General features: G+C 38.1%; 2 protein-coding genes across 2 annotated transcripts in view; both read right to left on the reverse strand.

The window, feature by feature from the left end:
• The window catches only part of LOC122650374 (poly [ADP-ribose] polymerase 2), a 48,368-nt gene extending 34,996 nt beyond the window's left edge, over positions 1–13,372 (reverse strand). Inside the window, exon 1 of the mRNA XM_043843790.1 lies at positions 13,297–13,372. The gene's annotated coding sequence lies outside the window, so the exon portion shown is untranslated. The remainder of the gene's footprint in view (positions 1–13,296) is intronic.
• Positions 3,942–13,740, reverse strand: LOC122651235 (poly [ADP-ribose] polymerase 2-like). The gene is made up of 11 exons (XM_043844540.1): positions 13,540–13,740; positions 13,140–13,419; positions 10,727–10,782; positions 9,727–9,798; positions 8,570–8,650; positions 8,293–8,403; positions 8,089–8,158; positions 5,892–6,040; positions 5,346–5,419; positions 4,137–4,242; positions 3,942–4,052 (listed from the first exon to the last, which is right to left on the reverse strand). Exons 1-11 carry the CDS (start codon positions 13,738–13,740, stop codon positions 3,942–3,944), a joined length of 1,311 nt encoding a protein of 436 aa, XP_043700475.1.
• Between the last annotated feature and the right edge of the window lie 2,102 nt (positions 13,741–15,842).

Raw genomic sequence — 15,842 nt, forward strand, 5'->3', positions numbered from 1 at the left:
AGCTCGAAAGTCTCATCCTCACAACTCATAGCTTAGCCTGCTCCCCCCCCTGGCGAGTTGCTCTTCATCAATGGTCTCCTCCTTCGATTAAATTTTTGAAGCTAAATTGTGATGCATCACTCCGATTGATGATTTCAAAGGGGGATTGAGTTTTAGAGATGATGTTGGCCGGCAAACATCTGATGACGGCCTTTTTACCAGTGATATATTTTCCTTAATTATAGTTGAAGAAGCTATGGCAATCGTAACTATAGTTGAAGTGGTGCCCCTACTTAGAACTTATCCAAGGTAAGTGTATGTATTTCAGTTCAAGAGACTATCAGTTCTCTGAAAGTCTCGATATTGGGTAGGTGTTCGAGCATAGATTCAGAACTGCTATGTCTTTTGCTTCTACATCTCTGGTCCCAGGAAATTTTCACTATATTTTTAGGAATAGCCTACATATTGATATAGATTACACTGGACATAATCTTGTATTTGATTTTAGAGCCTCATAAGATTTGAAATGGCTAGAGTTTTCTTGTTTTATTACCCGAACTCCATTGTAGGTTGATTCTGGTTGCAGCTTCAATTTAAGTCAACAGTTCTTATTTGCATAATTCTTATCTCCTAAGGGATGAAGTTGTTGTGGGTCTTTGCTGTGTTGGAGGGGAAATGAGGGTGGTGGGAGGGTGTGGGTGGGGCGGAGATTGAGGAGAGGTGGTAGCTCACGGTAGAGGGGGAGGCGGGGTTGAGAGGTAGTGATGAGCCAAAGGGAGTAGGATGTCACCGATGGGAGGAGAGGAGAGGGGAGGGTTGGTTATTTAGGGATTAAGAATTAGCAAGGGAGAATGAGAGGTGAAAGTTTATTTTTACAAGGTTATCATAAGAGTAAGAGTATTCTGATATGACAATGAAACAACTCCCACAAGTATTTAAATATCTTCTCTAACAAAGAAATTCATCATATCACTAGTTAGTTAAATAAGAAAAAAAATCACCTATAAACACAAGAAATTGTGATCTTATTCTGTAAATATTACTACTAAAGAACCACAAAGAAATAATATAATTCATGGCCTCTCAGGACTCAAAATTTTAAAATCCAGAGTTTTTTTTTTGTATAAAATGCTGAAATCAACTTAAACAAGAATTTCCTCAATCAAATTACAGAAACAATGTCGTGATTAAAACCAGAGATAAGAGAAGTACGTGAGATAAATACCTATATAACATTACAAAGCAATTGAAACACACCAAAACTTATCCCCAGAAGAAAATTCAGGCAAATTAATGCTCAACTTAACAAGAAAAGGTAAGAAAGTTTTGGTTTATGAGGGAACTTCAAACCTAAACCAAAAGATTGTATTGTGTTCACTTTCTACCCGACATAGAAAAAGGGGAGGGGAGAGGGGAGAGGGGAGAGGGGAGGGGGTCATTTCCATATGGGGTGAGAAAGAGAGTCAGACTAGAGGTAGTCTTTTCCCTTCATTTTTTATTAGAGACATCATATGTGGATTTAAGTTTAGGTGAAAGTTTTTCCATCAAAGAATCTCTTCATCAAAGATGATGTGGCTCTATGATTGGACTCCTAGACAGTATCTGGATCAGCTACCCACATGGGGGAAGGGTGGGGACAGATCTGACCCCTCTATGAGGCATGGGTCCCACACCCTAGAGGTGTGGGTAGCAGATCTGAACTCCCTAGACAGTGAGTGCCATCATTAAACTCCTACTCCCATTGTTCAGTATCGAAACTATCCTTCTCCATTCCAATCCAAGGGTAAAATATGGTGACCTTAAAGTTTTTCATATGGGTAAAGGAAACTCAGTCCTTGAGTTTTTTATACATTTTTTTTGTGAGAGGTGAGCCCTAAGGAGATTTGAAGTCATGACCTCTTAAAGTGAGGTGTTCGACGTTGCCAACTGAGCTTATCAACAACTATTATTTACTAAATAAATTTAGGGAAAAAGAACCTATTGTTGGGAGTGTGGCCTAAGCAAACACTCCCATGAGTCTATCTCTCTCCTTCCCATATGAAAAGAAACCTCTAACACAATTGTTTTGAGGAGGAGAGAGATTGACACATGGGAGTACACGTAGACCACACTCCCGACAAAAAACTACTCCCCATGGATTAAATCTCTTGGCTTTGGATTAATATATTTTGATGTCATATTTTAGTTTAGGGTTAAACTTAGTTTAAATTTATAATGAAAAAAAATAGACTAGATAAAGCAAGTGTGTTTAGCTTGGAATTTGCCACGTGACAAATATAAATTGTCAAATCTACCCAATGCCCACTGAATGAAACCGCAAAATAGATATCTACCTCCACCGATAGGTATATTAATTTTCTGAACCTACAAGATTTCTGTTATGTATGTCTCGAATTCTTGGACCCGTTGGACCTACAAGATTTCTGTTATGTATGTCTCGAATTTTTGGACCCGTTTCGAAGAATGACTCGCTCCGATATTTTTGGTGGCGATCCGAATGAAACTTTTTCTGAGATCTGTGATGGTAGTGGAGGGCTTGGGCCGATATTGACCCGGATCCGATGGAGAAGTATTTATGTTCTTTACTCGCTTTATTGTAAAGATGAATAAGATTTGGGGTTTTTTCATTTTAAGATTTATAGGAGAGAGTAGCAGCGCCGTTTTGGGAGTTCTTGAGAGATCTCCATCGTAATTTTTCTCCAATTTGCATAGTGAATCCATCTTCGCCTTCGCCCATGGATGTAGCACACCATACTGGTGTGTGAACCACGTTATATCTCTGTGTCCTCTTGCTCAGTTCTTGTTTCTTTTCGTGTTTTTGATTGGTGTTTGCTCTAACAATTTCCTATGCCTCACAATGGAATTTTTTATTTGGAAAAAAGAACAGTGTCCAGCAGCGTACGCTCAGACACAGCCCAACACGAAGTGACTATTTTGCCACTCGTGAAATGCAAATATCTTGTCTTTGTTGATGCTCCCATACACAATATGATTGGCCCCCATGCTGGTGTAAGAGCCACACTGCTAGGTCTGTTCCTCTTTTATTTATTCTCTTAAAGAAAGAAAGAAATAAAAAATTTTAGAGAAATTCTATTGGGCGGATACCCGCCCACGCCGATGCCGAGATAACCCTCATGATGCTTCTGCGGGGGACTGTCATTGGCCATCTCGGGCAAAAACTGAATTGAGCTCTGCCCCCTCCCATTTATTGTCTCGTGCACCCTCTTTGTAGTCTGTTTTTTCTTAACGAATTGTTTTGCCAATTGTTTTGCCATGATGCCGATTCCAATCAGGCTGAAACTTGACATGTGAATACATGATTACAAAAATCAAATGTCACCAACATCGTGACACGTTAACTTTAAAGTACAACTCGGGTGAAGCACCACATTGGTCCTCTCAACAACAAAGAGACCCATTCAAGGAACTCGGGTGAAGCACCACATTTCAACATCATTGGCTCTAGCAATCTTACATATCTGTGGCATCACTATAGTTTGTGATCCTGAATGGACAATGAAGGACTGAATCCTTGTTCTAGCATTGAGAGATTAAAATTTTCTCAAATGAAAACATTATAATTTAGAATATAGGTGGGCTAATCCTTAAAGACGGAATCAATAAAAGAAAGATGAGCTATAATAACTCAAAATATCTGTGCTACTAAAGAAGTGAAACAACTGTCCTAAGAAAAACATTATTAAGGAACAAAACCTCTTGTTCCCTACCACCTCTTAGAATTGAAGTTGAATGATATACCGCATCTGAATCTGTTCCAAATTGTATACTATGTAGCCATTGTAAAGCAAACTACCCTGCAAGACATTTGATTGGAGACTGTAAGATTATGATTATGGTTAAATTTCACTATCTTATCTAACTAGTATAAAGCATACTACCATGGGATCTGGTTGTGCCTTTGTCTTTCGTAGGGGATAATGACACCATCTTGTACTCCAGATTCATAAAATGGCACAATTATTACTAGTAAAATTGAAGTTCACTTGAACGATATACCGCATACGAATCTGTTCCACATTATATACTATGTACTCATTGTAATACAAAAAGCCCTGCAAGACATTTGATTGGAGACAGTAAGGTTATGATTATGATTAAATTTCACTATTTTATCTTACTAGTATAAAGCATACTACCTTGGGACCTGGTTGTTCCTTTGGCTTTCCTAGGGGTACAATGACACCATCTTTGAGAGTCTTGGACATTGATGAATCTGGAGCTGTTGATCCTATTATTTTTGTGCTGTGATATTGAATTTGCAAGGGACCTTAGCTTTGCCATCCAAGGCTATAAGCAACAATCTTGAATACCAAACTTGGTAAACATACACTGCTGTTTCAAAAATTGCAAAAAACCACTAACCTCTACAGTGTTTTTCATATTTTCTTCCCCAATAGACAGGCAAAAATGGTTCCTTGTTAAACATAAGCATCATCTTTTCAATGTCTTTATATGCCAACTACATTATTTCTATTGAACAGAAACATTGTTGCAGTGTGCAGTAAAGTTGAATGCGAAGATGCAGACATGGACAATTGGAGGTGCAACTTATTTCCTTATGGTGGGGTATTGATCTAAATATGATTTGAAAATTTCTGGGGTACAAGTTTCTTTTTGTTTTTTTTTTCTTTCTTTTATTGACAGGTGGGTACAAGCAATTTTTAATGGTGTTATATCATAAAGCAAAATATAGTTTGAAGTCCCATCTTATAAACACACCCCCAAGAGAGTAAAAAAAACAATTGAACTAATCTCTGTGTTGGTCCCAACTCCCAAGCATGTCTCTTAGTGTTTTCAACTAATCCAATTTCAGGCACACCCACAATGCCCAAGGCGACCGAGATCGCCTTATGGATCAAGTCACCAAGACCCACAAGATGAAAGAAACTCAACTGGAATATGGAAAAAATACCTCAAATATGACACTTGCCTTGCCAACCTTGGCCACGCCAGAAGAAGTCAAGGAAGCTGGCCATCGCCTAACCGCCATGACATCTTACCTAAATTTATTTCCCAATCCAACTAGCCCATGCTATACTGGATTACCTTTCCATATGTTCAGCTCTTATAACAAAACATACAGTACCACCATTTTGAAATTAAAACTCATTTCCATTATGAACCCCTTCAGCTCATTTAGAGCCTTGGGTTTAACAACATTTTACCTCGCCAAGTCATCAATAGGAAACAGATGCCTTTACTGAGTTTAGCCCTAAATCTAACACCAAAGATCCATCTGCACTCATATATTACGCCTTAAATCATGATATCAAAATTTCAGAAGAAAAGTAAATATCATAAAAATCAGTCGAGAAGGGGAGGGAGAATCCCCAGGAGAAAGTTACCTTAGCTTCCCTGCTGGCAACTGATCAGCATTATACTTTGCACATCGAAGCTCATCCATCTCCCCAAGTGCAACCTGCAAGAAAGAAGGTTCAATAGTCTACCACAGGGAACATTTTGCTATCTGACATGCATGACTAAATTGGAAGGGGAAACGGGGGTAACCACAGAAGTACAACGAACAAAACCATGCATCTTTTGGTGGAAGAACACTCAAAAGTCAAGACTATCATGAGTCCTTCAATTGGACTAATCCATGGATTTTATAACAATTCCATCAGGTGAATATACTAATAAAACTCCTGAGCACAGAAATCTGTTAGGCCTGAAATGCGATGGAAAAGTGGGGTAAAAAGTATGGAAAATAGCCATAGTTATCCTTTCAGACAGTTCGGACCGATGAGCACAAGTATGGCATGAATCCATTAACATCGGTTAGTCGTGTTTGACCTAAGTTGCATCCATAAACATCGGTTAGTCATCTTTTACCTAAATGCCCTGGTCTTACCTTGTACTAACAGAAAGTTGTTAACTAGAAAGTTGAGTACCTCACATAAAAGCAGCACGCCAGCCTTAGTAACATATGATTCACGGCAATAGTGGGCACTTTTTGAAAACATATCAGCAAAATAAACACCCCTTCCAAACATTTTACCTGCTACAGGTGTTTGTAGAGTAGCTATTCGTAATCCTGTAGTTTTGTAACAGAAGAATTAGCACTTTTTGCAAAACTCATTCGAAAGTTGAAAAGAAATGATCTTTCACAACAGTGGAAGTAGCATTTAGATATTTTGATTGACTCATTCTCAATTTGAAAACTGAAAAGAAATGATCCTGTTGTCTATTTATTGTAGTAGTAACATTTAGATATTTTGCACAACTCATTCCAAAGTTTAAAATATTTGATGCCCTTCAAAGTTTACAAAAATGAAAAGAATCATTCAGTTAAAACAATGTACTAACACACTACCACATAAAAATGAGTCAAAAGAAGGGGAAAAAAAGTATAATACCTTGTATTATAGATGTGGCAGACATCCGAGGCACACTAAGATCTTCCAGCCTAAAATGGTCTAGAAGGGCATTATTAAAAAAAAATAAAATCCAATTTAAAGACTTCTTCTAAATCTTGCACATTATCCTTTTCATATGGGACCTAGCATAGTAAGCATATGATGGCTATTGGTCATTTTTCCTGAATAACCAAAGGATAAATCATCAAAAGTGGAATTTTTTTCCAACTAAGTTGTCCACCTAGGTGGTCCCTGTTAATGTTGGATCCCAATTTCCCTAGGCATCTCCAAGTAATATATAACTAACAAAAAGGAAAATGTCTTTGTCCTGTTCTGCTGTCTTTATGGAAGCATTGCTGAGAAAAGAATAATGACAACTCAAGGGCAGAAGACAGTGCCAGATGTGGGTTGGACGGTTGGACCTGTGTAGATCTTAATCCTGGAACAAGTTTGTGCTGGCAGATCCGGGTTATGTTCCGTCTCAGATCTATATAGGAATCCCTATCTGACCCAATTTCCAACTGAATACTTAGTATGTAACAGATCTGGATATTATGCTTTACTCTTGCTTGATTCTCTCATCTACTACCCTAACGCTCTCCAAGTGAAACATTATGAAAAAAGGTAAAATTTAAAATAAAAAGCACAGATAAGGATCTGTATGGTAAAAAATTGATTCTAGGGGCAGAATTGAAACAGATTATTATGTATGTGTTGTTTGATCCGTTTCTGTGATTTTTTGAAACGGACTGGGTGATATAATAATAGATTCCGGCAGGGTTTTGAGAAACACCCTCAGATTTGAGAATTGATTCAACGAAATGTCAGAGAAACAACATGGACACAAAACAGTTAGCTTTCCTTTCGTATTCCCAAGCTCTGCATAAATCCTTTTCTGGATTTCTCTCCTCGGAAGAGAATCGTAGAAACCCTAATTCGAAACCTTTGATTCAGTCATTCAGATTGGAAATTCGAGTCAAGCTTGATGAATATCCGAACAGAAGCTGGACCTTCGACCCCTGCAGCAACAGCAGAGAAGGCTTTGTCGTTCATCTCAAAAGGTTTGAGGGGGGTGAGAGACTCAGCTGATGCGGATTTTCAGTTGATGAGAAATAGGGTTAACCCTTCCAAGAAAATCACTACTTCCTGTGACAGAGAGCTCGAGTTATTTGAATTCCGTCGAGCTTACTCATCTCCGGATTTTAGCCGCAAGGTTTTGGAGAAATGGAGACCTAAATCTAAGATTCGGATTGAACTGTCCGCAATTAGGAGCACAATTATTTCTGAAGTTGAAGATAAGGATGGGATTACTAATTTTGATGATAGGGATAGGTTTTGGGGTGGAAGGAAACTTATAGTGAAGGACTTTCGGTGGGATTGGAAGGGAGATAGTGAGGAAAGCTAGAAGGAATGGGAGCCTATTCGAGAGTTGAAGAGGAGGCTGAGGGAATTCGAGCGTAAGAGTTCTTCAGCTGAGATATTCAGAAATATCACGAACAACGTGCAGAAAGTAAAATCGAGCCTGGTACGTTTTGAAGTTACAATTCAATCCATACATGTTTATGTTTCTCTGTAATAACACAAACAATTTTTTATCAGGTTTAACATACATCGTTTTTTGATACAGAAAAAATCGATTCTCTCCGAACCAATTTTTTGAAACAGAATGGTTGACATACAGATCCTAAATTTCCTTATTGCTAGCAGGAAAAATCAAGTGATAACCTTGCCGATAGAATTCCAATCCAATTCGTGAGAGGAGAACCATGCCACAAAAGCATCCTATTCGTGGTAGTAGAGAACTGCATCAAAAGCACATGAACAAGAAGGTTCTTTTCATGGACCATCCAGAGACAAAGCCTTATGGGAGGAATTGCAAAATTTTCTATAAGAAGTGAAAAAAGAAGGTTCTTTTCATGGACGCTGCATTTTTTACCTTCCTGAAGCGTTCCTCTTCGCCTTCTCTGGAAACCCTAAATAATTGTACAATATCAACAGTATAATTTGAATGTGTTTTTGCATGAGTATTCTGCATATACTTCTCAATCTGGCAGTGAAATGAAAAAGGAAAAAAAAAATCATAAGACTATACCATGTATTGTAACAGTTTAGATTCTTTCTCCCCCTGAATTCATTTCAAGAATGATCAAGGATGAGTGAGATGTAAAAGTGGAGTTCAATTTGACCAAGAAAGTAAAAACAACATGAATTACCATAGAAAATTCCTCAGAATCGACTTCAAGAGGCGTAAGTTCACAATGAAGGCGCTGATAATTAGAATACAATGGATCTTCCTACAACAAAATTGAAAATTGGGATTACAAGGCAAACTCAGATTTGTTGTAGATGAAACTCATAGTAACAAGGAAACAACATCACAAACAATTTTTGATAGAATTCAATCATGTTAAACAAAGGGCGAAAGCTCCATAAGCAAGAAATGAGATGTATTGCTAAGGGAAGGCCAAGAAAGACTTGGGTTGAATAGTGAGAAAAGACACGAAACATTCGTGTCATTTTTGTATCATTTTTTTTTTGTTTTTCAGACGCAAAAACGTTTTAGCAGGTGTTTGGTATCATTTATGGATATTTTTATTTAAAATAAATCAGGATCTATAAAAACCATAACAAGGTCAAAACCTCACCCGCCTCCTCCTCCTTTCTTCTTTCTTCTTCTTCTTCCAACCCGCCTCCTTCTCCTTTCTTCTTTCTTCTTCTTCTTCTTCTTCCTGCATCCAACCCGCCTCCTCCTCCTCCTTCCTGCTGCAACCGGTCAACCCCACCCGCCCCCCACTCCTTGCTGCACTTGAAATTCGCTTCACTCCTTATGGAAGGATTTCTTTTCAAAAATCACCCCACACCGCCTCTACCCCCTGTGCTACAATCCAACTGCCACTCGCCCTCCTTGTCGTTCTTGAATTCAATAAACAACATTCAATATAAGATTTAAAAATAAAAACTCCCTATTTTAAGGGAAGAACAAAAGGAAGAATTATAATCAAACTTTACAGTAATTGATATCCAGTCACATAGTTTTTGTTGCTCAAACGTTTGCTTCCTCTTGTTGCTGATGACTCCAAACACAAAATCATCCATGAAATTTATGTTCTTCTTAAGAGCGCATTCAGACCCCAAACTGAGAATCCTCCTCATCTTTCAAAAGGGATCAACAAAGCGCCAAGATAGAGGCCTTGATGAAAGTTCTCCCCTCTTCGCTTGAACCCTCCAAGCAATTTAGTCCACCCCAAACCCAACTTTTAATATATAAATTCCAGAGAACTCCCCCCCCCCCCCTGGAAAAAAAAAGGATCTGTTTTCATCAATTTTTCTATTCAATGAATCGGCAACAATGGCTTATTGGGATACTTACTTGGATGTCAAATGTCTGAATTGTAGCTCGAAACCCCAAAATGCTCAACGATAGGGGTACATTTGTAAGAATCTTTCAAAAATACAGGAAAAGTTTATGAAATATATGAAATTCTAGGAGTGATAGACGTAATTGTTTGGAACCACAGGGATGGTAAACGTAAACGTAAATTTCTGAAAAAGTAATAATAATAAACTAGCAAACTATTTGCTAATAACAGCCAGAAGAAAAACAAAAATCCAAACTTAAGAAATCACCCATATGCTGGTTCTGGATGACCCTTAAAAGTTCCTCTATTTCTTCTCAGAAAAAGACACCACCATATTGCTTCCAGTGGCAACTTCAAAATTTTTATGGCCTCAGGCGTCTCAGGAGAAAAAACACAATCAATTACGAGGTCAAGTTGCATAGCCAAACTGACTCCAAACTCTCTCTCTAGAAGATAAGCCAAAACATCTTGAGCAGAACGGAAGTATATAAATAAGCTATGAACTGACAATGATGCCTTCAGGTAAAGAAAACAAACATTTGGAGGAATATGACATTTAACAAGCAAGGTGATCATGGTCAAGTTGCAATTGAGAGCTTGTGTCATAGAAAGTTGAATCTAGGAAAGATTGTCCTTGAAGGCAACTCCTAAAAGGTTTGCATGAAACATTGCATGAAACAAAATAAGACAGTTTTGGCCAGGGCAAAATTGTTTATGCTCGTGTTAGATCAAATGCAGCAACTAAATCAACCCATTAGTGACTGAAATTTCCAATTTATTTAATTGTCTGACTCTTTCAAGAGTCTTAAAAGCTAACAAAAGCCTTCTACATTTTCTTCGTTACTGTGCTTTGTTCTGTGTCATGTCAAAACAAATATAGTTTTTTTGGGACAAATGTACTTCGTTCTGTGTTTATAGATTTCACTTTCATACTGAAAACAGACATGCCCCTGTACGCAATATCTCTTAAAGAAACATAAAAAGCTTCAATGCATGAACTCAATTTTTCACCTTCAAAATTGTGGCTTTGCTTAGCTTGCCAAGGGGCAACTTCTCAGCGTTGTTTCCTAGCAAGAAATAGACCCAGAAAGTAATAGAATTATAAAATTGCCAACATAATAACAAAGTAAATTAAAGTCATGTTAGTAAACATATAACAAGCTTCCAGACATTGCACATATTTTAAACCTTTTTTGGAGGGAGAAGGGGAAAATAAAAATTAGTATGTTTTAAAAATTCAAACAAATTAAAAGAAAAGTTCCAAGCAGTTAAATGGTCAAATAAAATAGAGACAAAACTTTTCCTTCCAATGGAGAAAGAGATCAGAAAACTCTCAAGTAAATGAGCTAGCTAATGTAGGAGTGCATAGCCAATCCTTGTATATGGTTAGCCATCTGATTGAGTAATACTATTCAGAGGTGCTGGCTTTTGGCCTTGTAATCATTATCACAACAGCCGTGCACTTCTTTCTGTTTAATTACAGAATAAATCACTTAAATGTTGACATTTCAGGGGTAATGCTAGTCAATTTATCATCGCTTAGCTGAAACCAAATTTCATGATGGTTCCAGTGAGTTGTATACAAATTAATAAATGAGTGGTCGGTGGCCACCTATGCACTAATTCCCAAATTTCATCAGTCAGGCAACATCAAGAAACAGAAAATCAAAGATCACAAAGGAAAAAAATGTTTTGATTTTGGGCCTATGGCATAAACATTGTACAGGTCATGGCATGTATAAATTCAATGAATGTCTAACATAAACTGTAACAGATAAGTACTTGGTAGACTACAAACTCTCTACTGATTCTCCATCATGTAGAATGACAAAATCTACTCCTTGATACTCCATAAAATGTAAATAGAGGGAATACCAACCTATTTCCAACATTTGCTGCTTCATCATGCTGGTATTACAAATTAGGGAGATGAACTTGGCAACGCCAGGTTCAAGCCGTGACTCCCGAGGTTGAACCCCCCCCCCCCCCAATGAAGAGTCAAATGGCTTGTCAGGAACCTAATAATGACAGTCAAAATCCCAGAAACACTGAGCATCTTGATGATGATAGAAGGAATTCATTTATGAATTTCAATATCAGATCTTTAAGATAGGGAAAATGCAAGACATCTAATTATCAAAAAGAATCAATATAGAGGTTGGAAGAAAAAAAAAACTACTAACTGATCCATTTTTTGCTTCACCAAATTCTGAATCACAACACTGCAACTAAACTAGTTTACATATATGTATGCATGTATATGATCCATGTTCAGGAATCAACTGAAGCTCAAAAAGGAAAAAGGTAGATATTGGTTCTAGCAGCAACACAATCATGGCATGGCAACACACGAGATCTAAGAAGCAGCTCATTGGATGACAACTACAGTCTATAAATAGCTGCTGGACTGGCAAAGGGCCACCAGCACTGGAACCTTCCTGCAATTTGATAAATCTGCATCAACTTAAAAGAAGCCCAGTTTGGTGATAAATCTGCATCACAATTCCTCTGCTGTGCTCTGCTGAATTGCAGTCAGCAAGCAGGCAAAGGTCATACAATAGAGATAACGACAAGAAGAATCAACATTACTAGAAGGTGAAACAATCCTAAAGAATTGGTGGCTGCCAGAAGCTAAGTCTTACTGAACAAATGCAACATCAGGAATCACTGGTCAAAGATCATTGTAAGGACTAGAACTGTGATGCCATCATCATGCTGGGCTCAAAGGATGTTTGACAGAATCACCCTTGGCTTACCTTGGGAGAGCAGTAGTACTGTCCCTGCATTGGTGACAACTCTCAGAATCCAATTCGGAGGTTTTTAACTTTCAACAAACTTGGTTTGTCTGATTGATACTTCAACAAACCCCAATTAGGGTCTACAAATGTAAATACTCTTTAAGATGGAATTACATAACAATCATCCAACGATGCAGCAACTGGCAACCACAAGCAACCTCATAAGAAGAGCAACCAAATAGTCCAGCTCCCTCTTCTCCCCTCTCTTTAAGTCTATAGTGAGCTTTCCCTATCTCCCATCCCACATGAACCCCCTTCTTCCAAAGAAACCGCATATCTAAACAACCAGATTACTGGTTTAGGGGCCAGAACTATCAAATTCAACCCATAACAGTCTAAGGAGGATTGATATAATAATATTTAAAATAATAGGAATAAACTGTTTCTTACAAGCTGCAAAACATGGTTAGGTGTCTTTATGTGATAAGGTATCCATTGACCCAAAACTGCATAACCCTTCTTAGTAGCCGTAATTGATTTCTTTTTTTTGCTCGCGCATGATTCCTCTTTACCTGCCACCAGAATTCTATCATACATCCCCCATTTCTTTTTCTTCTTTTTATCTTCCTATCGTATATAAAATCAATAACATTCGAATACAATCAAAAGAAGAAGAAAAAATGCACCTTCAGTAGTCTTCTGAGATTGAGAATCCTTATCCAACTCGACAGAGAGCCTCTCTAAGAGTTTCTTCTTCAACCCATATGATGAAATCCTTTGAAGGGTTGCTTGTTCGCGTAATTGGCGAATACCCATTTGTCGGAGCTTCTCAATGGCTTTAACCTTCTCGGCCCCATTTGAGTCCTCATTCTCCAATTCCCTCGGTCTCTTTTTCCCCGCTAAAGCATCCGTTCTAACCGTAGACGACTTGTTTTCTTTGGGAAGAGCAGTTTGTAGCCTCAAAACCTATAAGAGCACACCATAAGTGACAGAAAGAAGGATCAAATAAACAAGAGCATTGGGGGACCAGAAGTCAGGATGCACTGAAATTTAAAGCAAAGAAGGACTAAAATCAAGATAAACAACCTGGGAGCATGAAGGGTCATTTACAACGGCAACTGGGTTATCAGGGTCACCATCCAATATAATGCAATCATCGTCGGATTCATCCTCAGAGGCCAGTTTTGGTCTTTCTGCAGGCTTGGAACTCTGTCTCTCGCTCACAAATACCACATCATCAGAATCTTCATCAGAGCTGATTTCAAGAACTTCGGAATTAGGATCCATATTAACTCTAAAAAGCAAGAAAGAGTCAGCGAATAACTGGATTTTCTTTCATGGGTTCCGCGTAATTAATAAACCTACTGAATAGAAAGATAAGGTTTCCAGTGGAAGACCTTCAAAATCACCATTAGAGGTTGCGTTATAGGGAAGATAGAATTGGAGAAATATAAGAGCAGAACAAGAGAGAAAGTGAGAGTGAGAGTGAGAGAGAGTGGTTTTGAGCTCTTCAAAAGCTTGTGGAGGAAAAGAGGGAGCCGTTGGAATTGGAGGGAAGGCTCAAAAAGCTTATAGAGGACGAGGGTCGTGCTCTACACGACTTCTGGAATCGGATGGAGTCCCAGGATACCGTATTTAATCGAAACTGTTTGCGGTGAATACGGGATACGGGGCTGTCTTTCTTTTCTTATTCGTCCTTATTATGGCATTAATAGCGTTTTACACGTTTACGCAAGATCTTTTTCTGTATAAGAAAATAAAAATACATGACTCGTTATGATCAGGTTTAACTCATTCGAGTCACCAGGTTTTAAAAGAAAACGAATCGAATGTTCTCTTTGCCGCACCAGGTTTTAAAAGAAAACGAATCGAATGTTCTCTTTGCCGCAGTCAGTGCAGGAGGGGCGGGATAGTCATTGCACCCACTCCCATGTGCCTGGGGCAGCCTGCACTATGGCACAGAGAACAACAGCCCTTTTTATATATGTCCTAAAGTAATCTTTGACTAGAATTATAAATCTGGTTTTTATCTCTTTACGCGATTCGGGTTTTCAATTGAATTTCTAAACCTAATCTCTTGGGTCTCTTAAGATAATGTATCAAAGAAAGATCTGCTATGGTCGGCTTAAGATAGATAATAGAAGAAGGAAGCATATGTTTTAAATTTGATACTCTGTTACCCCATTCTTTTCCCTCTTCCCCTCTTTTTTTTAGAAATCCATAAAACGTGATTGAATCTAGGTAATTAAGATTATTATTGAAAAAATATGTAATTAACGTTTTATGAATTCCTAAAAAGGAGGGAGAGGAAAAAAAAAGATTGAAAAAAATAAAAAAAAAGGAGTTAAGTCTCATTGAATTGATATGAAATGTGACTTTAGGAGAAGTCATTGGAGAGGATCCGAACGCTTCTTAATTTTGGTATCGGGATCGGATTGGATCAGGATCGCCCAGAATTAGGACAAATATGACACATTTGCCTCTTTTTTTTCATAAAAATCCATTGTTTTTACCTTTATGCCCTTGTCAGGACAGGTGTATCTGATCGGGCTTGACCTGATCCGATACAAGATTAGGAACCATGCCTCCCATACTTATTATCTGTATTAAAGTTCGTTGGTCAGAGGTGCAAAAGAGAATCTCTCTTTCACGGAAGCAATCATCAATCACCATTGCCCAATGAGTGCCCAATGGCCCGACGATAACCCATTTTTCTTATTTTAATAATATCTTCCTTCTTCTACTTCTACGAGTGAGGAGGGACAAGGCTTTATAATTTTTTTTTTTTAATAGGTTATATCAAATTTATTGGAAAGGGCAAAAAAAGCGATATACAATCCCAAAGGGGGTTTTCCATTAAGACTCTTGAAGACAAGCCTTACGAGAGCTAGGGCCCCCAATTCTAAGGCAAAAAAGCTAGGAAGGTAAAGGAGATCCATACAAAAAAATCCCAAAGGGCCAACACAATCCTAGCTGACTAAAGGGATTAGAGTTCTATTCTTAGTCTAATTAGTAATCTTTGATGGGAGGAATGCATCACAGTATCTATATAAAGGACTTTAGGTCCTCTCTCTGTCTGTGCTAAATTTCATATCAATCCATCACTGAAATGAACGTCGCCATGGTTAGTGGGAGTCAAGGGATCATCTCACTGCATACGTCGATGAACGGTATGCATCTCTTCTCACATGTTAGTGATTCTAGAATGTTATTGACAAGATCTTTATGTATTCGTGTGTAATGGAGATATCAATCCCACACAAGACACGAGCCAATACAGCTGACTAAGGCTAAGGTTGCTTCACAGGTGAGAAGAAAAAATGGTCTATCTATCAAATAGTGAGATCGGCTACATCAGACCTCCACATAGCAAAAATGAACCGCTCAAC

Source organism: Telopea speciosissima, chromosome 2 (assembly GCF_018873765.1).
Source record: "Telopea speciosissima isolate NSW1024214 ecotype Mountain lineage chromosome 2, Tspe_v1, whole genome shotgun sequence".
Taxonomy (NCBI): Eukaryota; Viridiplantae; Streptophyta; class Magnoliopsida; order Proteales; family Proteaceae; genus Telopea; species Telopea speciosissima.